Genomic DNA, 25069 nt, shown 5'->3' with positions numbered 1-25069 from the left:
GGCTTTTTCTTTCTTGGTGGAATAAGCATGAAAATCAGAGCACTCTCTCTGCTTCTTCTTGTTAGAAGTTCAAACTTATAAAATCCCAAAGCTACGATCAATTAAAAATTTTCAGCAGAAAATCTCTCGAATGCTTTTTATTTATTTATTTATTTATTTTAGCGATCAGATGCACTACACTGTACGTTTATCTGCCAGCACAGCAGTTTGGCAGGAGCTGGTATAAAACCTTTTGTGAGTGTTGCATTTCTTTGCAAAGATGCAAGTATGACATGTCCTGTAACAATCAATAAATCAAAACTTTATGCACACATGCTCCGCAGCACTACAAAAACAAGGATAACGTCTTCTCATGAGAATGCGCTCTGTGTGTTTGATAAATACACGGTTTCAAGTCAAAGAGTGGTGAGCACATCTGCCTCACAGTTCTGATGATCGGGGTTTGACTGTTGGCTCCGCCCTTGTCTGGTCTATGCATGTGCTGCCCGTGCTTGCGTGGATCCCCCAACATTTTATCGCGTTAGCAAAAAAAAAAAAAAAAAAAGGCATGGTAACAACCTCCCCCCCTCTTCTATCACGAGCTCGGTTTTATGAGTGAATCAAGCCGTCATAGTTCAGCTCATTCAGTTAAATCTAAGTTAATTCATAATTTATATATTGTAGAATAAATTAAGCATCACATTGCGTGGCATTTCTTTCATGTAAAAAAAAAAACAGGCACTCAGCAGCCACAACATAAGATACACCTGCATAATCTAATGAGATGCAACAATTAATCAAGTCTCCCTTCAGAAACAGTATAATCATAATGCAGACTTGTGTTTGACAATGTAATTTTCTGACCCTATTTAGCCACTGGATTCAGTTGAATTGAAAAAAGGGGAACCAATCAAGTGAAAGATTTTCTATATACAGTATATGTTCTATTGCGTTTGTGGAAAATCCATCCAGTTTTATCCATCTCAGGGGGGTGCCATTTTGTCACTTGACATCACAGTGCTCAGCTTCAGAATGTCGTCCGCCTTTCACATAAAGTCAGCTTGGATAGCCTCCAGATCCCTCAAACCCAACTGGTAAGAACAGGAGGTATAGAAATGCGATTGACTGATGTGTGAATTGAAGGCTATTGCAATTTGCAATTTAGTACAGTCTACCTTCAGACAGGTGTCTCTCACAGTCTCAGATTCTTGAGATACAATCGCTGCCTTGTGCAAGTGTGCCCAATGAAGGGACCGGTGCGCAAACATAACAAGAAATCCTTCAGAACCCTAAATCGCATATCCTCGTGGTAGCACACTGACACACTGCTCTACTTTGCCGAACATATGAACGCACCACACGGGTTCGCCGTGCACCGTTTTCCGCGGAGGAGCGCGCACGTTCCAGCACCTTGGACAGAGCGCCCCGCCGCAGTGTCTATGCGCGGATTCAACCGGTGGCTCGCCAGCTTGAGGCGTCCACTGACGGCCGCAGATGAGTGAACGGCACACGCGAGATGCGGTCATTGCACACAAGGGGACACGCCAATCGCTCACTTTAGTTTTTTTAGGTGGTGGGAGGGGCGAGGGGAGGGTTACGTTTGTGATCCTCCATCGCGTGGGTAGGCGTGCCGTCGGATGAGTGCTCGACTGGGCTGCGTGGAAAAGCTGAGTGTGAGGCGAGCGCGGTCCGCTGTGGTGGTGCCTGAGAGAAGCCTCCATGATTTAAGGATGCTGTTGGGAAATGCCTGGAGACAGAGATGACGAGATTTGTCGAAAGGCACTTGAACTCCTTTCAGATCTTTGTTCCAAAGGGGAAGTGCAGAGTGAAAACTGCCTGGATTTCATTCACTATTTCCGTGATTTGGCCAGGCCACGCTACACGGACTCGGGTGAGGATCAGCTTCATTTAAACGCGATCAAATAAATTGAGACAAAACGTGACTTCTTTAAATGTGCACATTTTTTAACTTGAGTTTTCCATTTGCATCGGCAGTCTTTCTCCACGCGTTATTTCAATGCATTCGGTATTCTGTTGCATGTTACGTGCGATGGGGTCATTTCTCAGCATTGCTCTGGATTTTCATTCTACCATAATGGGATAATCATAATCTTGTTAGCACAGCGTATTACTGACAACCGCACACAGAAGGATAACAGGCTTTTAACATTACAGTGCATGATGCTGCTTGCAGTAAAGCCTCACTTATTCTATGAAAGTTGGATTTGGATTTGTGTGTGTGTTTGTGTAATCTAAATGTGTATTTCATTGAACTTCCCTGAACTTGCTAGAGCGTGTTGCAAAGGGGGGAAAAAGTGCGAATTTTCTCAACGTAGGCCGACACATTCTGTCACGTGCAAAAATGAATGGCACGTTTTGAGCACCCATGCTAGTGTGTGTGTGCGTGCGTGTGTGTGTGTGCGCGCGCGCGTGTATTGCAATGGAGAAAAAGAGTGAAGGCAGACAGCATGCAGTGTAAGTGTCCATTTCAAGTCTTTTTGCTTATCATTTGGTTTTAAATTTTTGGGCATTGTTCACCATATATGAACTCATGAGTGAATATCTGCATCATGGACATCCCCCACCTGCTCACGATCCAAAAGAAATGATGAAGTAAAACAAGAGCTGACCCACCACGAAATCTGTCCCATAATGTCAAATAGTCATGTGTCTTAAATAACGTTGAGATTTTGCAAGAATTTTGTTACCTTGTTGACACTCACTTGAACAATAATTTAACCAACTATTATAGTTGACTGATTTCAAAACCAGTAGTCCATCAATTTGTGGTGTACAAGTAACAATACGATGAGACAATTAATTTGTCACAACAGCCCTCCGAGGGAAGACATAACGCCATGTGGCCCACGATAAAAATGAGTTTCAGACCGTTGCTTTCTGTATTTCACCGAGCGACGAAGGATTGCTTGTGTTCGCAACCATAGTGAAGGTTTTTTTCATCAAGGTTTGTTCAAGATTGCAAAAAGTTGGAAAGAAGTTTGCTAGTTATTCGCAAACAGTCTTAATTGTCTTGAACAGTTTTTCTTGTCTCAAAGAAATGTTCAAAATGTGATGTCAACAAGAAAAATTGTGATCACATCAAAATATTTGATTTCTAAAAAAATACGGTAACTACACAATGAAATTGAATTTAACTGTGATTGGCTTGTGACCAGTACAAGATGAACCTCGCCTACCGCCCAAAGACAGCTGGAATAAGCCCCAGGACGCCCGTGAACTTAGTGAGGACAAGTGGTTTGGAAAATAGATGGTTGGATAAATGAATGAATGGATGGACGATGAAAGAACTAAACAGTTGCTGTTGGAAAAAAATGATTAATTCATTGCGACTTTTGCTGTGGGCGACCACATTCAGTCAAGAAATGACAAATGAAAAAAGATTTTCACCACTACTGTGGATGACATCACAAACTACAATTAATAGCAGTTAGTATTGGTTAGTTTTTGCAGAGAAAATATGCCGGTGAGTATTTTCTCCCTATTTGTGTTGATGTTTTATATTTAAATAAGCGTTGCTTGACTCTTTGAGTGCAGTTGACGTGAATTGCCGAGAACTATTTTTACCGAAAGCACATTTTCACTGTTGTTGTTGTTGCTATTTTATAGAAGATCTTCAAATGCTTGACGCTTCACGAAAGAAAACATTTATAGAGTCAAAGTAACTGTTGTGCATAAAATATAGCTTTTCACAATTTGTTTTTTCCAAAATAGGTGATTTGGGGGAAATGTTTATCTGTTGATTACAAAAAAATGGAAAAAGGTAGAAAAAAACTTTTTTGTGTGATGAAAGAGGAATGGCTTGTCGTTCATTTGATCTTTTCGATGCTGGCATAGTCATAACACCCAATATTCTGTCAGCCTCGAAAGATAAGTCAGAATGCTCTAAATTGTGTGTCAGCATTAAGCGAGCGTAAGGCAAGTTGCGTGGCTATTTTATTTTCTTTTTTTGGATGTTTAGATGTTCAATTTCTTTAACAGTGCACTTCAACTGCTAGTGGAAGAATTATGATGAAATAATACCTATCAGTCAACTGTGATATTTCAAAGATTAATAAAATGGATTTGTGAGAGTACATCTCAGTGGTTCTCACCCACCTAGCGGCCTGACAAATCTTGATGCCAAGGAAGCCAAACAGGTGTATGATGCTCGATTCATAGGTTTAGCATGGATCATGTCACCTGTGGTGAATGAAGAATCTGAACTGCAGCTCTGCATTACTGTATACCGTGACCCACAACTCACATGTCCGGCTTTATGCTCTTTGTGGCTGTTTATAGAGTCAAACATGGACACGTATCACGCTGAGGGAATCTTCAGACAAACAAGAAGCTCTCAAGAGGGAGGCGTTCTCAGATTGCTTTTTCAGCACTCGGTTTCCTCCTACACTCTTGCATCTTTGAAGGCCCCATGCTCTAAAATCGCTTCAGTCTTTTTGTTGTTTTACAGTCTCTGAATCCTTCCACATGTCGATAGATTTTTCTCATGCTGCTCTCTGGCAGCCTGCCCACATCACGTTGTCTTCACATGGCAGGTCTCTCCATTTAGTCTACATTCCGTTCCCAAACCTGACAAACTCTGGTATTCACAGGATCTCTGAGCGCGGAAAGTCAGTTAGTGTGTGAAGCCTTCTCACGGTGCCCACACACAAGTCTTGCTCTCTCACTAGGCACTGTGATTTAGTTGGCCCAAATTACCTTGTCAAGCGCTATCATGCTGAAGCATGATGCTATACTTTTAATTTAATATACAAGCTAATAATTTAACCTAACACAGTATTGTATTTCCGAGTCGATTAAGCGTAAGGCTGGAAAGTGGGATTATTTGGACAAATACATTTTACAAACCTGGACTTTAATTTGTACTTTTCCACAAATTAGCAGATTAATTCTGACTATTATTCAACATTGTGTAGAGTATATCACATTACATGTTGAATCAAACGTAAAAACAAACAAAATGACTTCAACAGAAAATATGGCATGAAACTACACAGAATGGAGAGAGGCAGCATGCGGAAAAAATGATCTTAAGGCGTCAAGCTCTCCAAACCATAACATAGATATGAAAGGTCTACACACCCCCTTTCAGATGCCAGAGTTGTCTGGAGTGAAAAACAAGAGTAACGTGTAAATCTCAATTCACAAAAGGGAAGGCGAAAATAAAGTGGGGTAAAGTGGTCGTAAAAGTGCGCGCACCTTATAACAGGGGATGTATCTGTGTTCAAAATGAAATAATAACATTCAAACTCATGTTAAATATGAGTCAGCCCACACATGCTACCATTTAAAGTACCTCTGATTAACCTCAAATCAACTTCAGATATTCGAAGAGGCGTTTCTGGGCATTTTTTGTAGTCATATCTTACAGCGCAAGCTTTGGTCCACAGAGAGCTTCCAAAGCAGCAGGGGGCATTTTATTGTTCAAAAAGATCATTTGAAAAGACCAAAAAATGAATTTGCAAAGCATTAAATATACCATGAAACACAAAGTCAGTCAAGTGGAGAAAATATGGCACCACAGAGGCATTAGGAAGAACTGGATAGGTCGAAAACTGGTCAGGGCGGGTGCAAAGAAACTGGGTAAGGTGGCAAGACTGAAGCCTTATCTTTCAAAGGAACATATCCAAGCTCAGTTACCATCCATTCATCCATTTTCTAATCCGCTTATCCTCACGAGGGTCGCGGGGGTGCTGGCGACTATCCAGACTGTCTTCAAGCAGTAGTCGGGGGACACCCCGAACTGGTTCAAGCTCAGTTACATTTTGCAAAAACATACTTGACATCTCACAGACGCGTGTAGGAAAATGTGTTATGGTCTGTTGAAACCAAGGTTGAACTTTGGCAAACCACCACATATATTATGCCAAAGAATATAGTATCTACTTAAATGTCATAAATACCTTGTATCAATTTCCTCACAAATGTACACAAGCGGGGCGGCCCGGTGGTTCAGTGGTTAGCACGTCAACCTCATAGTGCAGAGGTACAGGGTTCAATTCCGGCTCCGGTCTCCCTGTGTGGAGTTTGCATGTTCTTCCCGGGCCTGCGTGGGTTTTCTCCGGGTACTCCAGTTTCCTCCCACATTCCAAAAACATGCATTGCAGGCTGATTGAACACTCTAGATTGTCCCACGGTGTGAGTGCGAGCGTGGATGGTTGTTCGTCCGTGTGTGCCCTGCGATTGGCTGGCAACCGGTTCAGGGTGTCCCCCGCCTACTGCCTGAAGAGAGCTGGGATAGGCTCCAGCACCCCTTGTGAGGATAAAGCGGATCGAAAAATGGATGGATGGATGTACACAAACGGCCCTGTTTTTGGTCCGGAAGAGGGGTTTCTAAGCATCCTAATTACAGTATCCCAAATCTCTTTGCGCGTCATGCATAAATATGAGGGATAAAAGTCGGACAGATGCAGCAGGTACATTTTCACTAAGATTTACAGTTTTTCCAGGAGTCCAAATTAGGATAGTTTGCTCTTGACAGTCATTTGTATCCATGACAGAAAAATGTCAGCAAGACTGGTCAAAAGGCTACTGTTACTTTGACACAAAGAAGTTGGTAAGAATCATTATCTGACCAGTGAGAGTGGATTTTACCTCTTTGTTCACTAGGATTCGGTGAACTGCAGTCATTATGATTAATTGTCCATTGAGTGGCCTCTTGAAAATCCCATACAAATCGGTTCCAAAACTATAACTCTATCAAATGTACTGGTGTTATTAACAAATAGCATGCGGCAGAGTCAAGAAACGACCCGAGTTCAAGTCTGCCTCACTGCCCTCCCACAGAACGAGGCGAAACGAGCCAATAATAGGTCTTGTCAGAATGATGAGCAGACTGATTTTATGACAACACCGTACAGGAGCATATGTAGGAGTACGATCTTAACTGCAAGGGAGATGGGACGGTCACTTGCCAATTCATTTCAATAGCTAACAATTGCCAACCTGCTTTTTACCATAATTAGAAATAGAAACCATTTTAACATATTCCCAAACTGGTTTTCCCTGCTGCTTCTCAACAGTTGTTGCTGGGCAATAGTTGAGTCCTGCACATGCAGATTAAAATTGTAATAAAACAATATTAAGAGCCTTATTTATTCCATACAAGAATAATTAAATGACAATGCAGTCCCAGAGAGAGAGAGAGAGAGAGAGAGAAGGGGGGGGGGATATAGTCTTTGAACAGCCGTAGAAAGAATATTAATCAAGAAACACCACACAGTGGAAAGCTAGCAACCTATTACTGATTATACATTTTATTACTGTAAATCCAGAGCTCTTGTATGGGTTTCCCATGATGGATTTGAAATGAAGCTCAAGATCCAAAAAATATTACAATAGTGTCGGTGTTAAAGGTGGATTCACATCATTAATTTTATTACATGAAGTAGCTATGAGCTATTTTCATTTTGCCCGCCAGTGAACAGAAAGAGGTGATGCTAAGACATAGCGGCTATCATTCTATGGGGACTATAATTATGAGTTCTTTTTTTAAAGTCAGATGCTAGTTAGACGTTTTCTTGTAAAGCTACAAAAAATGCGGTGTTATGCGCGAATAAGCCGAAACACTTTAACTTGATAGAGAACAGATTTATTTTTTTGAAATTTTTGCTTATGGAGAAAAATATATATACCGGTACTTACTAATTGTATGTGACAGCTTGTGTTTCAGACTATAGTACGTCACAGCAATTTCTTTTGGTACATTTTATTCATTCCACGTGAGAAATTTAAGAGAAGAAATGATTCAGAGAACCTTTGATGACTATTGATTCGCTTTTCACCGTGCTGCACAGGGACTAGTGTAAAAAAAAAAAAAATCCACCATTACACAATGCCATGCTATCTAAAATAAACAAAGACGAAACACTGCTAGAAATCCGAAGCATACTGTTTTACTGATATTTATGTTTTGTATAAGCTTTTTTCCATTTATATCGATACATGCTGTGAAGATGACAAGTCATTTGTTGTTAGGCAAACTATAGAGAGTTATAGAACATAACTTCAGCTTGCAGAGGTTTGACACTCCAGGGAATAATTGAGTAACCGGCTAATCCTTATTAATCTTATTGAGGATTAAAGTTCACGGTGATTATAAAAATGTATGCCTGTAGAAGAGCAGCGTAATTTTTTATTCGAAAAGAACTGGTTGGAGAACTAACCACGGGTGGGCTACATTCCAGCAAAACTGCAGCACTCTTTGTGACTTCCTGGCTTTTTTTTTCAATTCATATTTTACAGTGCACAAACAATTAAGTTATCGAGTGCAACATATTATTAGCAATCTGGCACATGCAACCAAATTCCTCATATCACATAATGTGGCAAGGCTGTCTCGGCAAAGCTCAATCATAAAATTCTCCAGAGGCCAATGACCAAAGTAAAAACAAGAAAGGAAGTCAGAAATGTATGTACTGCTGATACTACCCCAAAAGAACAGTACAGGGACAGGTGGGGCACTGCCCCCCGCCTCCTCCACTCACCCCAGCCCCTGATGCAGGATTGCCATTTTTCATGAGTGTTGAAAAAAATGACGAAATGGTGACTTTTGTTCAAACTCCTGTCATTGTTCTTTTTCTTGTACAGATGTGTCAGTGAGTCTGCTGTCACTGGTTGTGACAGCCTGTGGCTTGGCTCTATTTGGGGTCTCTCTCTTTGTGTCTTGGAAGCTCTGCTGGATACCATGGAGGGAACGTGGTCTCTCCCCCACGACCAAGGAGCCCCACGGGGGGCACCTCAACCCAGCCATGAGCCCTTTGCCCTCACAGCCTGTTCCGAGGCAGCCAGTTTACACGGCCGTGGACCCCCCGGCCCACGACCGCCGTGAATCGTCTCACTGTTCCATCGCCAAGGAGCCAACGCCAATGGCATCGGTCGTGTCTGTGGAAGCTCCTGTTACTCCTGTATCACCCCCTCCCGTCGCCCTCGCCCCACCGGAGGCAGCCATGAAGATCAGTCACACATCTCCAGACATTCCACTTGACGTGCAGGAAAAAAGTCGGGAAAATGGGGTTCATACCAACCCTCGTATTCAGAGGCAGACGACAGAACCCTCACCCTCCGGGCACTTCACGTCAGAAATTGGGTCAGTTATTTTTGCAGATACTGGGTTTTTTTAAAAAAATATATTTCACTTTCAAACACTTGACATTAGTTGTGTCACTGGTTCTCAAGAAGTTATGCTTTATCATCAAAATCATGGGATACAGGACAAACCAAAATGAAGAAATAAAGCATGCGTCTTAATGACCAAATTCAGGCATATGTTCAGTAGGAGGTGGGTATTTATGAGGGTGTACAACCTGGTGAGGATCTAGATTAGGAATTTTCAGTCTCGGCAGAGGAGTCCCATTCTTACTTTAATGTCTACTGTTGCAAATCCTTTGTCCACAGACAGGATTCGATACGCCGTCATATGAACCTGTCAAACCCCGACTTCAACGTGGCCCAGTTCCAAAGGCAGGACTCACTGACTGGTATGGGCCTTGGCCTCGGGCGCCTCAAACCTGAGCTCTACAAACAACGCTCTCTGGAAGGAGACGATGGAAGTCACAGAGGCGGAGGATGTGGGTGTCTCCACTTCATCCTCAAGTTTGACTGCGACCTGGAGCAGTTGATTGTTAAGATCCACAAAGCAGAGGACCTCCCAGCCAAGGATTTCTCCGGAACTTCTGACCCTTACGTTAAGATCTACTTGCTGCCTGATCGGATGACCAAGCATCAGACCAAGGTGCACCGCAAGACGCTAAACCCTGTGTTTGATGAGGTTTTCTTGTTTCCTGTGGCCTACTCAGAGCTTCCCACGCGCAAGCTGCACTTCAGCGTCTATGACTTTGACCGATTTTCACGACATGACATCATCGGTCAAGTGGTTGTGGACAACTTCCTGGATCTGGCAGATTTCCCACGGGAGACAAAACTCTGCCGGGAAATCAAATATGTCTCCACGGTGAGTAATTAAACGCTTTAAAAAGGAGGCAGCTTGAGAAATTCTAACTCTTCTCTTCATTGAGATCTGAAGAACTACAATTCATGATCTTCACAGCCACAAAATGAATCGTTTAGATACAGCTCTATTTGCTGACGCTACTCAGGAAAAGCACCGATAAATGCAGACATGAAAAATAATCTCATATAAGTGAAACTGTTGTGATCTAGATTTTGAAATCATACCCCTGTGTGCATCCAAGACCTCAAGTTAGAACTCGCAAGAGTGGGGGAAACTAATGTACCCGAATGACACTGAGATGTTGAGCGTCAGACAGCCATGGAAGCACCTATTGTGAATGTAAAACCGGAAACATTGTATCATCTCTATTTCAGCCAATTAAAGGGACTGGGAGAAAAGATAAAGTACCTTTAAAAGTAAGTCCGACTTCATCGATGACTGCAGACAATCAGTCGGAGATACCCAACCAATGAGGCACAGATGTTCAAATTAAAAATGGACCATTTTTGCAGCTCTCAGCTGGAAACTAAAAGGAGAAATTTATAGGTGGCTTGAGATGGATGCAGAAGCACTTTAACTTGTAATGTTGTTTCTTCCTCACCAGGAGTCTGTATTTTTTTTTCCTTGTTTTTATTTTTTCCATTGGTATAGATATGCACTACATCATACTGAGAGGTGTTTCTAATATTTTAGTCACCTTAAGGGACACGAGCGGGTGAAAATATGTTCTGTAATGCATCTCTGAACCACTGCAAGGTACCAAAAAATACTACTCGAGGCTTTCTAAAAGAAATACATATATATATATTCAATGATTAATCAATAATAGTGATCAAGGACAGCACCAAATACACCAGCATTTAATCAGTTACGGCCCATTTTTATGCATTCCTTTTTCAATAAGAATGAACTGTCCATTACTGAGAGAAATGAATTCTTCAAACAATTAAATCAAATGAAATACCTGAACAACGAGACTTACCTCACGAAGATCAGAAGAAGCAACGGGGCTGTGCAAAGAAATCATTAGTAACTGCTTGAACGCACCTTCTTGTGCTTTTCCTCACAGGAGTAAAAGCTGCCCCGTGTAATTACAAGATCTCATTTCTTCAAATTACAACCTTTAACGAAAGCAATCGCACTGCACTGTGCGATGGCTTAGAATAATGTCGCAAAAAGACATTGAATGCATTTTCTATTCACACAGGGAGCTGTGTCTGGTTCGGAAGTGCCAGCCAAATATTTTTGCCTGTTTAATTAGGCCAAAACAATATCAATAAGCAGTGTCCCCCCCCCCCCCATCCCACTATTTTCTGCATTTCCAAATGTAATCATGGCATTATGACACATAAGCACTAATTCACCAATTTTGTACATTTGTTCATTTTTTTTGTTCATTATTTTAGAGCGAGCACGACGTTTGTCGATTTTTGACGATTGATTGCAAAGTCTGAAATGATAGTTTCTTATGGGTGGGCCACAATCGAATGGCACGCATCAATCACAAATGACTGGTGTTCTCGAATCATATGTTGATGTGTTTTCTTTATCTTTGCTGAGTGCATGGCTCCCAACACATGTCAATGACATGCGCAGCACATATTGTTGCACAGTGCGCACAGTTTGCCTTGCCACGAAAGCCAACAGTCATTGGAAATACACTTCATCTCAGCCAAGCAATACATCGCAGCCACCGGCAGTTTTTGACTGGTGAGAAATTAGGGTGTAATTGCTGCTTCAATATTTCCTGACGCTGACCATATTGTGTGTCTCCTGGCCAGATTTTACAATCTGTTATTGCAACACGATTAGAGAATACACACACCCAAGCTCAGTTTTATTCGCATGATCAAGACACTCGTGTCACCTATGTATCCATTTTAGAATGACATTTCAGGTGCCTGTTTCTGTAAAACACAAGTATGAAATAAGAAAGTATAGATGAATATTCCCAAAAACATTAACCAGTAAAGACAAATACAAAGAAAATGAACTGCTTTGTTTTGCACTGCCCATGGCATTTTTCAGTAACTGTTTTTGTTGTTGTTGCTGCATTAATGGAGATAACTATTATTTCCAGTCACTCATTTTAACAAATAAAAATCACTAACTCAACATTTGGCCATACATAGACTTTTCTACCTAACAGTATAATCTTCAGTCATTCCAGCATCTACGGGGCTTGCTGCTCAACGTCTAAAAGCCATCGGTAACTTCAACTCAAAACTTTGCAATCCTCGAATAAAGGTCATAATGATGATGTTTTAAAAAGAGATAACCAACGACAATGAAAGATGCTGATGTAGATTTTAGACATACAATAATGGTTAAACAGGTCTTTTAATGTGCCGCAATAATCATGTGGCGTTATTTCATAAAAGGTCATAAATAATGAACGGTTATGAAATAACTGCTCCTGCAGCCAGCGTCAGCACTCACAATAGTGCTAGTGCCTTCTCTTCCCACCTCTTTTTCTATCTTGATGAAGAAGATACAGTACACCATTTTTTTTTTTGCCTCCATTTAAGCAGGTAGAGTGCCCACGTGATTAACCACAGGAATGCTTTGCTTAAGACTGAAACAGCTGGCCATGCTTGACTAAGCCGGCGTGCTCAATTGCCGAGTCTGCATGTGTCAGTACGGCTCCTCGAAATGTCCACTTGCACAGGATGAAATTCCACCTCTGAAATGTTCTGCCTCATCACATCGAACAACAACGATGATGCGAAACAAATTAGACATGAGTTTTTCACCACACATTGGTGTGCTGCTTCTCACCGATCCTCAGAGTTATTTTGGGAGCAGGTGATAAGCGTCTTTCTCCATTCTAGCATACTCTAAGTTTCCATCTGTGCGGAAACATGAACGTGCTCTCATTAAAAGCACATTCTTAGGCATTGCGCGACACACTTAACCCATGCCATAAATAAACAGCAGTGAAAAGGTCATGACCGTTTGCCTTTATTTCATATTGATCCTAAGAGTGATTAAATGTGATTTGTTATCTTTTAGGATAACGTGGACCTGGGTGACCTCATGTTTTCTTTGTGTTACTTACCAACCGCTGGAAGACTGACCATCACAATGATAAAGGCTCGCAATCTTAAGGCTATGGACATTACGGGCGCATCTGGTAATTACAAGTCGAAATCTGTTTAGGTGGCTGAGTCGCCAGCACTGACTGTTTAATTGAACCATTTTCTGTTTTTGTTTTTTTAACCACAACCGTCCAGATCCATACGTGAAGGTTTCACTGATGTGTGACGGTCGCAGACTGAAGAAGCGGAAGACCTCCACAAAGAGGAACACTTTGAATCCAGTCTACAACGAGGCCATTGTTTTCGATGTTCCCCCTGAGAACATCGAGCAAATCAGCCTGTTGATTGCAGTGATGGATTATGACCGGTGAGAAATTTCTGCATCAATTCTGACTCTGGTTTCGACGATTGCAAACCGTGGCTGTCCCTCAACACGTTAACCTGCTATCTTTGTTAGTCCCTTTCAACATTGTGGACTGCAATGCAGTTGTTGACCGTACAATATGTCTTATCTTTCCTCCTGTGTGCGCAGAGTCGGTCATAATGAGGTCATCGGTGTGTGTCGGGTTGGCAACGATGCAGACAACCTCGGTCGGGACCACTGGAGTGAAATGCTTACGTACCCCCGAAAACCTGTCGCCCACTGGCATCCTCTTGTGGAGGTGATGACTTTAATAATGTGTCTGTTATGCATGTCTACACAAGTAAAGGGGAAATGGATATTTACAATATTCTACCATTTGTTCATTCATTTTCCGAACCGCTTAATCCTCACCAGGGTCGCGCGGGGGGTGCTGCAGCCTATCCCAGCCGTCTTTGGGCAGTAGGCGGGGGACACCCTGAACCGGTTGCCAGCCAATCGCAGTCTACCATTTGTAAATTACTTAAAAATGCTACAATGGAACGTAACAATTAAAAGGACCTAAAAGGTAAATGTATTGATAGCTTGAAGCTCTTTACTAAACATTCATTTAAAAAAAAACAACAACAAAAAAAAACATCACGTTTAAAAAGTCAGGGAAAAAGTAGTCGTTTATAGTCCAGAAAATATGGTTCATGCATTAGCCAGGAAATTGCAGACTAGATAATGAGTATGGGATGATCAGTCTTTTATTCTTTGGAAAGGTATATTTTTGGCACTTATTCGCCAACATGTTGGTGCAACTAATGAAGTGACCGGTAAGTCCATATTGGCAATGTGCAGAAAATTGCCAAATAAAACAAATTGAAGCCCAGATTCGGTAGACGTATTGTAGAATCTAACCCGGGGAAATGCGGGTTCAAGTGTTTTGACTCCGGGGAGACAGCTTCAAGTGGAGCAAGCGAAATAGCTTTCTCGGCCAGGCTTGGCTTTAATTCAAGAGCCCATGCCTTTGCATTAATTATCTGCAAAATCTAGAAAGTCTTTTGTCAGAAGGAAAAGAGGGCATTTATAGAATTCGTCACATCATTAACTTCCTTAATGAGGAAGGGTACACTGCTGGTCAAATTCTATTGTCACTATGAATGGTGGCAAGTGGGCCCAAGTACAGAAAAAAAGCAGTCACGCACTTTATTTCTCAGCTAGAACTTTCAACTCAACAAATTGCTCAGAGATAATGAACTGAAAATGCCCCAAAAACTATGGCCCAACGACTATCAGCAATGTCTGGTATGTCCTATCTTATCATTGTGAAGAAAGTTACAATGCAAATACACCCCCTTCAGGGCTGTGAGTGCAACGGGATGACACCCGAGAAATATGAAAGGATGCCTTTGCTGCATTTCAGAAAAATGGAAGCTAGACATTTTAGACAGCTGACAAAAGTACAAAAGTGCGCTACTCAGTCACAGTTGGATTTTGAACAAGATATGCTGAAATACTTGAAAACATGCCTGAGCAACCTCCGGCTCGTGGTTTTTCTCCGGGTACTCTGGTTCCCTCCCACATTCCCAAAACATGCATGGTCGGTTAATTTATCATTCTAAATTGTTTGTAGGTGTGGCTGAGAATGCCACTGGTTGTTTATCTATGTCTGTGTGCCCCGCCTATTGCCCGGTGTCAGCTGGGATTCGCTCTAGCACGCCCGCTACATTTGTAAGGATAAGCGGCTCAGATACTGCATTGATGGATTAGTTCGATTTTTATTAACAGAGAGGTACCAACATATTTGTCCACGAGTATAGTCTGCTATTTTCCGAACTGGCAAACATCAAGGTTGAGAGAAGTTCTACTTCACTCATGTGAAAGAGAGACTTATTATATTGAATTGAGCTTAAGTCCTTGAGGGATGGCACCGCAATGTGGTTCTTTCATGAAACCGTATCGCAAAATGAGCAGTCAAATCATAAGAAAAAAAAAGTTCAAATAAATAATAAGTGTCTTATACATAACAACATGAATATGAATGCTTGTCTCCTACCAGTAATGCAAGAAAAAAAAAGAATTAAAATAGTTGAACTTGAAACAAACAACTCAGCCAGCTTACAAAAAAGCTGTGCGAGCAAGCAAACATGGTGAGACAAAAAGGGAAGGAGACGGGTAAAAAGGCAATTGAGCTAATGAAGTGAGTTCAGTGATACTCGTTGAGACCATGCTCTCAACATCATTAATAGCTTCCCCTGTTTTGGCCTTATCAAAAGGCGGCCCGCTTTCCTCCTGGCTTGTACCAGTTACGTCATTTTAAGTCGTTATCAGCATTCTTATTTTAAATAGCGCAGTGGGAAAAAGATGAGAAGGGGAAGACAAATCTTGTCATCATTTTGGCCTGTGGCGAGAAGAGATGGATTTTCTTCCACTGGAAATACATCAACTTTCTCTGGTCAGGTCGCAACGCTGTTAATAGAGGAAGAAGACGATGCGCGTTTTCTGCAATAGTCTCGCTTTGTGTGAATTAACCATGAAGAGTCGCAAAAATGGAAATACCGTATATCAGCTCCCCATCCAAGTGGATGCAGGGCAGGTTTGCGGTAATACAGTAAACAACCACCAGGGAGCAGTAAGTATTCTTTGAATTCAATTTCTTTGACCTCAGAAGTGGCCAAGCAAACGTTCAATGATGCTGATATTAACGAGCTACGTTGAGTCATTGGAGTCAGCTGTAATTAACATAGTTCGATAAGAAGAACAATCAGATTCCTCACTATTAATTCACACTTTTACATGCAGTATGTATAATCAAAATGTTTACTTTGCATGCAACATCACATTAGGGAACATGGCTCGCACAAGAGTAAGGGGCGACACAAAACAACACAACATTTGATTAAGTCTGTTATATCAGCCTCAAAAAGGTCGAATATTGATGAGCAATACCAGCTATTTTTTTTCTCAAATTGGGAGCCGGTCTCGGCCATTTTTTGACTATTTTGACAAATTTTTGAAGGCCTGCAGAAAATTGAGTTCTCTAGCTATATAAGCATACCAAAATAAAGCTTTAACCCTCTTCTTTCATTCATAAAAAAAAATTCTACCTTTTACTATTCTTTAGTAAACAGCAGTTGAACATTGGTGAGTTTCTTGAAAATACTCGTTTCCAAGAAACATTCTGAGACAAAGAGCTTTTTGTGAAAAGATGCATTTCAAGCAGAACTTTCACTTTGATAGTATTATTATTCTTATTATTTTTGCATTTGTGATAGCTCAAATATCTAACGCTTTTCTGCTAAATAACAACATAAGCTGCTCACGTGAAAGTGTGAACTGTGTTTTGAATAAAAGTGAATCAACTTAAAAGAAAATGTCAGAACTCCAGCATTATGAAAAATATGGCCCATGTTCAAGACCTAAACTCCTGTTACAAACACAATATTTGAAAACAATCCAAATGGGCGCAGTGATCTGTGCTCTGCATTTAGAAAACCAACCAACTAACCAAACAAACAAAAAACTTTTGGGTGAGCTGACAACTGAGTTTTACCCCCTTGGTTGGGAGTTTCCTAACTTAAGGGTCTGCTCTATTTGCTGCTGTTTTATTTAAATGAAAGTGTTCTCTTTAGTTATCTTTGGGGAGTTCCTATGTTTGCCTGTGAATACCACATCACTGATGCTATCAATTTTTTTCATACTATGCTTTTTTTATTGTTGTTTTGCAGTACCAGGGGACCACAGGTAGTAGCCAGGGAGGATCCTGTAACTCTCTGAAGGCACCTCCCTCCCCATAACCCAGAATAACACTTTACGTAACATCTCGACAGGCCCTCGGCTCAGCCTTGTGCTGATGTGGATTACTGCACACGCACAATGAAAAGAATGGTGCAGCCATCCAAGATATTTCAGGATGGAGAGGACACAACTGGACCAGTTGCATGTTGAATGATCACATTGATGGATGTTTTCTTTTTTATAATGCTCCATGAGAAAAAAACAAAACAAAAAAAAAAACCCGACAGGCACACCAAGACATTTGACGTCTGTCTTCAAAGGGTTTACATGAGTCACTGTTTTTCCATTGTCTTGTTATTTGTCTATCAGAGGTGAGTCTGTGATTGCACAATGTTCTTTACAACCGCTCAAACAACCTTTCCCCTCATTCATTTGGTGGTGATTGGTGCATGAAGTCTTGCTTGTTGGGATATCTCCCCTTGTTTGTTTGTTCGTTTCCCTTCTACTTTGGGCCTATTATGTGTTTGTTGACATGTAGTGAAAGTCGATTTCTCAAGGAAGTGTTTGTCAGTGCAGAAAAACAAGACTAAATATTGTCAATCAATATGATGAAATTCAATTTCGCCATTGTCAATCCAAGATTACCTGCAGAATTGGTCTCGTTAACATCGATACATATTTGTTTTCTCATTCCTTGACACGTTTAAAACCCGAGTTTACTTTCACAGCAGATTTCAGAACCCTTCAAACATACAGGGGCATATTAGGCCCACTCTAAAAGAAAAGTAATGATACAAGGTGAACAAGTCAATATTTGACCATGAAGTTATTATTTTGCGGGGAAAAAAAAGGGACAAAATTACAAAAGATTTAGAGGGTCGTTTAAGGTTGTAGTCTTGTTGCATACTAACAACAGATACAACCGATAAAGGCTCGAGTGGGAGATGGTGCTGGTCTCAGACAATTTGCATTGCAAAATGCCGATTTCGCGCCTGATCAAAACACATTGGATTGCAAAAGTGAGAATGTGTAAAAGCTTTGCTGGGTGTTAAACGTGGTGCTGGAATGCCGTACCAGTTAGCTACAAGTAGTAATGCGCTTCGGCTGGCTATTGCTGTGGCTAAACATGTTGCGGAGTCGCTCCTCGGTCAGAAATCATGACCTCTGTGACGGCAAATAAGCCGGTGTTTCCCTACCTTTGTTTACCAAAGGCACATATTTCTCATCGGAAATAATCTTACAGGACACCGCTTAGCAAAACAATTCACAAAAAGTGGGTAAATGGGTTGGTTAATGATGTATCTTTTGCTTTCTACTGGAAGAGCATTTTTTGTTCTGCCTGTCACTATGTGTGGTTGGTTAGAAAGATCATTGAAATTGAATAATTTTCCGTGGCACACTTGATCCGTCACGGCACACTAATGTGCCGCACAGCACGCTGGTTGGGATTCACTGGATTAAGCTAAACTTTGGTTCAGACAAGTAATTTTCTCACAAAAGACGGTGAGGAAAAATAGAGAAGCCATGCTAATTGCTAATTTAACCGAAGACTGACCCGGCTAGCACGTTAAACACTGGAATTAAATGCTTTGGTGACATTTTTCTCAGACGGCTGGCTGAAATTATGCTAAAGCAAAAAACCTTCAACTTTGAACAGCAAAATAGCAGGCAAAATAATTAGTGTCTGGACTCCGGGGAAAATAGCTAACAAAACTAGAACGAGAAATGAATTACGGTACATTGCGCCATACGTGAGCCGGGAGGAGTTGCCTGTTTTGCTGTTATATGCAATATGAATTCAAGACATAAAAACTTGGTTATATAAAAAAAGAAAAACACATTTTCACACATTATATTTTCATATTCTTAATATTTAATAAAACCTTTGTTTCACGGTGTAAGTGTGTGTGTGTGTGTATATATGGGCTGCCCATACATATATATATGGTCGTCCAGTGGTTAGCACGTCAACCTCACAGTGCAGAGATACTGGGTTCAATTCCAGCTCCTGCCTCCCTGTGTGGAGTTTGCATGTTCTCCCCGTGCCTGTGTGGGTTTTCTCCGGGTATTCCAGTTTCCTCCCAGATTCCAAAAACATGCATGGCAGGTCAATGGAACACTCTGAATCACAACCCAAGGTTGTGATTGTAAGTGCGAATGGTTGTTTGTGCCCTGCAATTGGCTGGCAACCAGTTCAGGGTGTCCCCCACCTACTGCCTGAAGATGGCTGGGATAGGCTCCAGCATGCCTGCGGCCCTTGTGAGGATAAGCCCATTATAAAATGGATGGATGGATGGAGCTTTGTGAAGATTCAAAGCTTTATTGAAAACCTAAAATGTGAAAACACACCACACAAACACACTCATAAAGCTATCCCTGACAACGCGCCATCAGATGGATTTCAGTCCTGGCAAGATGGGCGCAATCAAATGTGTTATTCATAATTTGTCAAGATGTTGTCCAATTCTAGAATTACTTGCTTTTGAAAGACGTGTGTGGTTCTCTTTTGCCTGCTAACATGAAATGGTTGAAGGTGATCCTGTTTTTGGTCTGGAAAATAATCACTTCACACACTGTAATCACTTCAAGGGTGACTCCATTTGATTAAACATCAAAAGATTCTTTTTTTTTCTTCCAGTTCCGAGTCATGTGGCCTCACAAATGTTCTTTCATTGACTTGAAATGTTTTGCGATTGCCACGTCTCTCTACTGTGCCTATGTGGATGTTTTAAGGCTCGTGCTGTTCTGTTTTACCTGTTTAACGGAAAGCGGTTACAATAAAGAGTGGTAATTGGAATCAGATGACTTTCATTCATATTTATTCACAGACAACTCCTCCGATATCATACATGACACTTACTAATTGAAATTAGCGAGAATGGACAGACATAGGGAAAGGAACTCAAAGAAAGGATGAAGCTAAATTCTAAATCAAAACAAATATCAAGACAAAAAAGATCCTTACAGTACATCCCTCATATGAAAGTCAAGAGTCTCCTCATACATTTATGCATCCACAAACTAAAATGGGAGTAACATGCAAAAGACAAGCGCAAAGAAATAAAGTGGATGTTTTTGTATTTCTTGTTCAACCGCGAGAGTTTGTGAACATCTCATTAGTGAGTGCTCCATAGGACGCCCGTCTGCTTTAACAGGGCGAAGCGAACAGAGGTGAGAGTGTTTCTACACAGAACATCTTTCTTGGTGTTATAATTATCTGTCTGACATTTACTCTGTATCGTCAAAGACAGTACAGCGACGGAGAAGTCAGCATGACCTCTCCAATGTGAAAAACTATTCATACATTTGCAACGTGCCTGCTTGTTTTTGTCGCTGACCTCTTATTCCTGCATACGTTTCATTTCCGGTTCTGTGGTAACTACATTTCCATCTCAACCATCAGAGGTGCCTGTCTTTGGTGTCACACAAACAAAGCCAAAAAGGAGGTTGATTGAAGAAAACAAACAAAACGTGCCATTCACATCGCAGTGGTTTATCATGACCTCGTCCATCTCAGCCAAAGTTAAGAATTACTTCTCTAGTGCACTTGTGGAGTTACTCCTTTAGATGTTCACTGGGCTGAAGTGTAGCAAGATTTGCTTCCCTCAGAAAATTCCTGATGGGACTTCAGAGATATATTTTGTCAAAAAATGTTTAATAGCTATCTAGCCCACATCCAGGAGATATGGATTAAAAACATTGTTGGGAAAACTGCATGGCATAATTGCCCGGACATATAAGGGGGAAGCCTGAACAAGAATGAATTTGAAAATGTTTCAGATAAATGCTTTTATCCGATCGCAACCAACAATTTCGTATTGAACGTAATGTGGCACGGTTGGTTCGTCACATTAACACGTTTAATGACATAAATAATGACATGACGACAGGCCAAGGTGATCGACCGCCACTCACCCTGTTCCATTATGATGGATATTTGAGGGTCTTGCTTCACTCAGCTTCGAATGGTGTGCTCTGTTATGTTGCTTTAACAGCAATGCTGTCATAATATTTCTGGAACTCGTATCTTGAGTAAATTCAGCATGTGCACTTTGTAAGATTCCAAGTACATATCCATCAGGAGCACCGTTGTACATGTAAAGCAAATCTTGTGTGAATGCAAAACGGTTTGTGTGAAGAATGGCTGGCTGCTTTGATCCCTTAGCTACACACAATCACATGGTGGTCCTATTCCGCTACTAATGATTTTATTTGAATTTTGATATTATAGAAGGGGCGGCCCGGTAGTCCAGTGGTTAGCACGTCGGCTTCACAGTGCAGAGGTACCGGGTTCAATTCCAGCTCCGGCCTCCCTGTGTGGAGTTTGCATGTTCTCCCCGGGCCTGCGTGGGTTTTCTCCGGGTGCTCCGGTTTCCTCCCACGTTCCAAAAACATGCATGGCAGGCTGATTGAACACTCTAAATTGTCCCTAGGTGTGTGTGTGAGCGTGCATGGTTGTTCGTCTCTGTGTGCCCTGCGATTGGCTGGCAACTGGTTCAGGGTGTCCCCCGCCTACTGCCCGAAGACGGCTGGGATAGGCTCCAGCACCCCCCGCGACCCTAGTGAGGATTAAGCGGTTCGGAAAATGGATGGATATTATAGAAGACCAATGTGGGCCCCACAGAGCATTTTGCTGCAGTGTTGTCATAGCCACAAAAGGCATTACACGAAATTGCTGACAGTTTTGTGTCTATTACGTTTCCCCTTACACATGTGGTTGGAGTGCTTTATAATCTTAAGGATCTTATCCTTAAGATTATAAAGCACTCCAACCTATTGGAATTCACTTCCAGAACAATTTGTCTGAATTTCCATTCCCTTATCCTCATTAGGGTTGCGGGAATGCTCTGCGTGCTGGAGGCGATCCCAGCTGTGTTCAGGCGGTAGGCGGAGTACACCCTGAACTGGTCGCCAGCCAATTGCAGGGGAAATAGATGAACAACAATTGTAAAATTATACAATTGCGCTAATGGTTCTGACTGCGTACTAACCTCACTAAAATGATAGCATTGTATTGAACATAGTACCGATAATATTACAGATAATATAACAATACTCAAAGCCATGTATTCTATATCCTCTGCGAAGAACGATAAATACAACCGCGGCTTACTGTGGCGCTGAGACCGGCTCCATGTCCAGTACAGGTATACATACCGCTTTGTCTGTAATACACTAGTTCCAACTGGCCAACACACACACACACACACACACACCAAAGGAGTAGTCGAATTTTGTCGAAAGTTTGCGGTTTCATTTCTCTACATTCAACATGTTTTTACAAAGTACAATCTTATAGATTTCTATTATTATCATGAAAAAAAACCACATTGCAAACATTTTGGTAGTTTTTGGGGGGAGGGTGGAATGGACTGATAGCATTTAAGTTTGTTTCACTCGGGAAAGATGAGTTGATATGCGAGTGTTTTGCGTTATGAGCATGGTCGTAGAACCTATAAACTAATGTCTCAAAGAACCACTCGATAAATCATGACAAATATATACAGTTTTTTTTTGCCCATGTTTTATTAAAAAAATTATCTCTACCAACTGAGATATTATGGTATTTGTACAAACATATTCGTCATCCAAAATGTGGACAGATTTATGACGGTGTGATCTTTTGTTGAAACTATTGAGCCAGATGCTGTTTTTGTTTCCAAGTTCATTGGATGCCATTTATGCAATGAAGTCACATGACTATGAATCAAAACAAGGTTAAAGGAAATACAAAAGCAAAGAATTCAAAATATGATAATTGGCTTGCCATTTTAATAAGAGCCTTGACAAAGGGTTTAGGGTTTGGACCACAAAATGAGAGGAGTGTTCATAGCCAAAGTGAGAGTCAGGGTGTTATTTCAAGTGGGAAGTTAATCAGATGCCTTGACAGCGTTCAGAACTCAGAGTGCAGTTGTCTGAGGAGAAGGGCTTTCTCAAGCGCAAAGTGACCACTTAAAGCCACTAAATGAGCATCTCGACGTGCCACTTTCACTGACAGCAGGTTGCCATGGCGTCAGATGCCGACAATATGTTGGAGGCTGCCTTCAAGCACATTATTACAGGTAAGAATTTCTATTTTATTATGTATTCTAATCTCACACGTCCACTTGATTTTACTTTGGCACATCTCAACTATTTTGTGAAGTTGTGGCTGATGGGTTTTATTCGAACTTTTTTTTTTAAGTACCTGTAAAAGTTTTCAAGTTTTATAGAGTGTTTTACTTAAGTGTGTCAGTCAAATGACATACAACAGAAAAGCTGTGTTGAGATTAATTAAAATATATTATTTTTGTTGTCTTTTCCTGTACTCTGAGCTGGTGATATTTCTAGTTTGGTGTCTACATGAATGAGGCAACCAAAATATTACAAACAACTCGCAGCTACTACAACCACCATAGTGAACACATTGTTCAATCAATACTTCTCTGATAGCCGATACAATATTCACATTATATTTTTATAATGGCAGAATTGTTGATCCAGCTCTTGTATTGATCTCATTAGAATGTACTAGTGTACCTAATCGTCTGACCATTCATTTCTCACTGTCCATGAACATGCACTGTTGGTTGGTCCCCCTCAACCTGCTTTCTCAAAGAGGTGATGGATTTTTGGGATTACAGACTGTTATCTTAAATTTCTTCATATTGCAGAGGGGCAGGAGACAAGCTCCAAATAATAGAAGCAGCAGCCCAGTCATTTGCAAACTGCTGAGACCCTAACATGCCTGAAAACAGGTTCTCGGTTTTCGATACAAAGGGTTATGATGGCGAAAGTCTCATCTTCTTTCCTGATTGCTTGATTTAATTTAAGGAGCGGCAAAAGTACTTTCTGCTCCGACACTGTTATTATAGCGCCCCACAAATTAAACCTGTAATTGCAGAGTGCTTTAGGTGGAAGTGAACTACACTCCAAACCATGTGATGCCATTCATTTGATAGCTTTGGTAAAAGCCACGCCGTTGTGCAATGTTGCTCCCCACAGGCAATCTTAGGAACTGCTCTGAACGCAGGCCACAGCATTAAGTACACCTGCAAAACCCCCTCAGATAAATCAACGCATCAGAAAGAGGATGCTATTCGATTGTGTAGGAATGCCTAATGAAGTGTCCAGTGAGTATAATGCTGTACTTACCCACTCAGTATTGATGTAGGGAAAAGGCACTATCAAGTTACACTTTGCTGTACTAACACGGCCGCATAGAGGTAAAGTGAGTATTCACACACACACACACGCACGCACACACACACACACACACACACACACACACACACACACACACACACACACACACACACACACACACACACACACACACACACACACACACACACACGCCCACACATACAGTATATCATCTAGTACAAATCTGGCAAATGAAATCATGAAAACCCCACGCTACTACAATTGTCGTCCTGATGTCTCATATTTTGATCTTAAACCTCTGGACCGGTGTGTCCTGAGGGAGTTAGCTGAACGAAGGCCCTAATGTGAACCAGAACTCCCATTGAAATAGAAGCAACTTCATTTTTCTCCCACTCTTCCTTACATCTCTTCATCTTAATACATGCATTTTCTTGCCTTAATTCCCTGCAGCAATCGCCGTGTCTCCAGAATTGGCCTCACTTCACAGTTATATCCATTTTTTTTCTGCCCTGAACTCCTATGAAGTCAACTCGCAAAGCGTCCTCCTTCCTCCTCCTCTTTCTTTATGAAGCGCTTCGTTCGACACCACATCTGAATAGCATGTGGTGCAAAGAACTCCCCCCCTCGAGCCCTTCTAGTTTAAGACCAGGAGGTCGGCCGGCGTGACACGCAGTGAAGAACCACAGGAAGGACTGGAGAAGATGAGAGCGAGAAAAGTGGCGTTGTGCATAAAGAGGCAGTTGGAGTCATTTTGAGAAAGACGAGAGAAAGATGAAAAAAACTCAAAGGAGGAGGTAGCAAAGAGAGGAAAAGAAAAGGGAGTTGAGCCAATTGGCATCAATTGAGTTATTC

General features: G+C 41.4%; 1 protein-coding gene across 1 annotated transcript; it reads left to right on the top strand.

Moving 5' to 3' along the window:
* The first annotated feature begins 1650 nt into the window (after window positions 1-1650).
* syt9a (synaptotagmin IXa) lies at window positions 1651-19868 on the top strand. The gene is made up of 7 exons (XM_086107611.1): window positions 1651-1870; window positions 8587-9085; window positions 9394-9949; window positions 12962-13082; window positions 13183-13354; window positions 13520-13649; window positions 17062-19868. The coding sequence occupies exons 1-7, from the start codon at window positions 1723-1725 to the stop codon at window positions 17128-17130; spliced, it is 1695 nt and encodes a 564-aa protein (XP_085963737.1). The 5' UTR covers window positions 1651-1722; the 3' UTR covers window positions 17131-19868.
* The last annotated feature ends 5201 nt before the right edge of the window (window positions 19869-25069 follow it).

This window comes from Hippocampus guttulatus, chromosome 3 (assembly GCF_054856545.1).
Source record: "Hippocampus guttulatus isolate MCC_2025c chromosome 3, RoL_Hgut_1.0, whole genome shotgun sequence".
Lineage (NCBI taxonomy): Eukaryota > Metazoa > Chordata > Actinopteri > Syngnathiformes > Syngnathidae > Hippocampus > Hippocampus guttulatus.
The sequence above is the reverse complement of the archived record's forward strand: the minus strand, read 5'-3'. Positions and strand labels throughout refer to the sequence as shown.

Bases quoted from the DNA above. Each gene is read 5' to 3' on its own strand.
- syt9a (XM_086107611.1), top strand. From the start codon at position 1,723: ATGCCTGGAGACAGAGATGACGAGATTTGTCGAAAGGCACTTGAACTC. The intron at 9,950-12,961 runs GTGAGTAATTAA...GTTATCTTTTAG, and splicing joins AAATCAAATATGTCTCCACG to GATAACGTGGACCTGGGTGA. The intron at 13,650-17,061 runs GTGATGACTTTA...GTTGTTTTGCAG, and splicing joins ACTGGCATCCTCTTGTGGAG to TACCAGGGGACCACAGGTAG.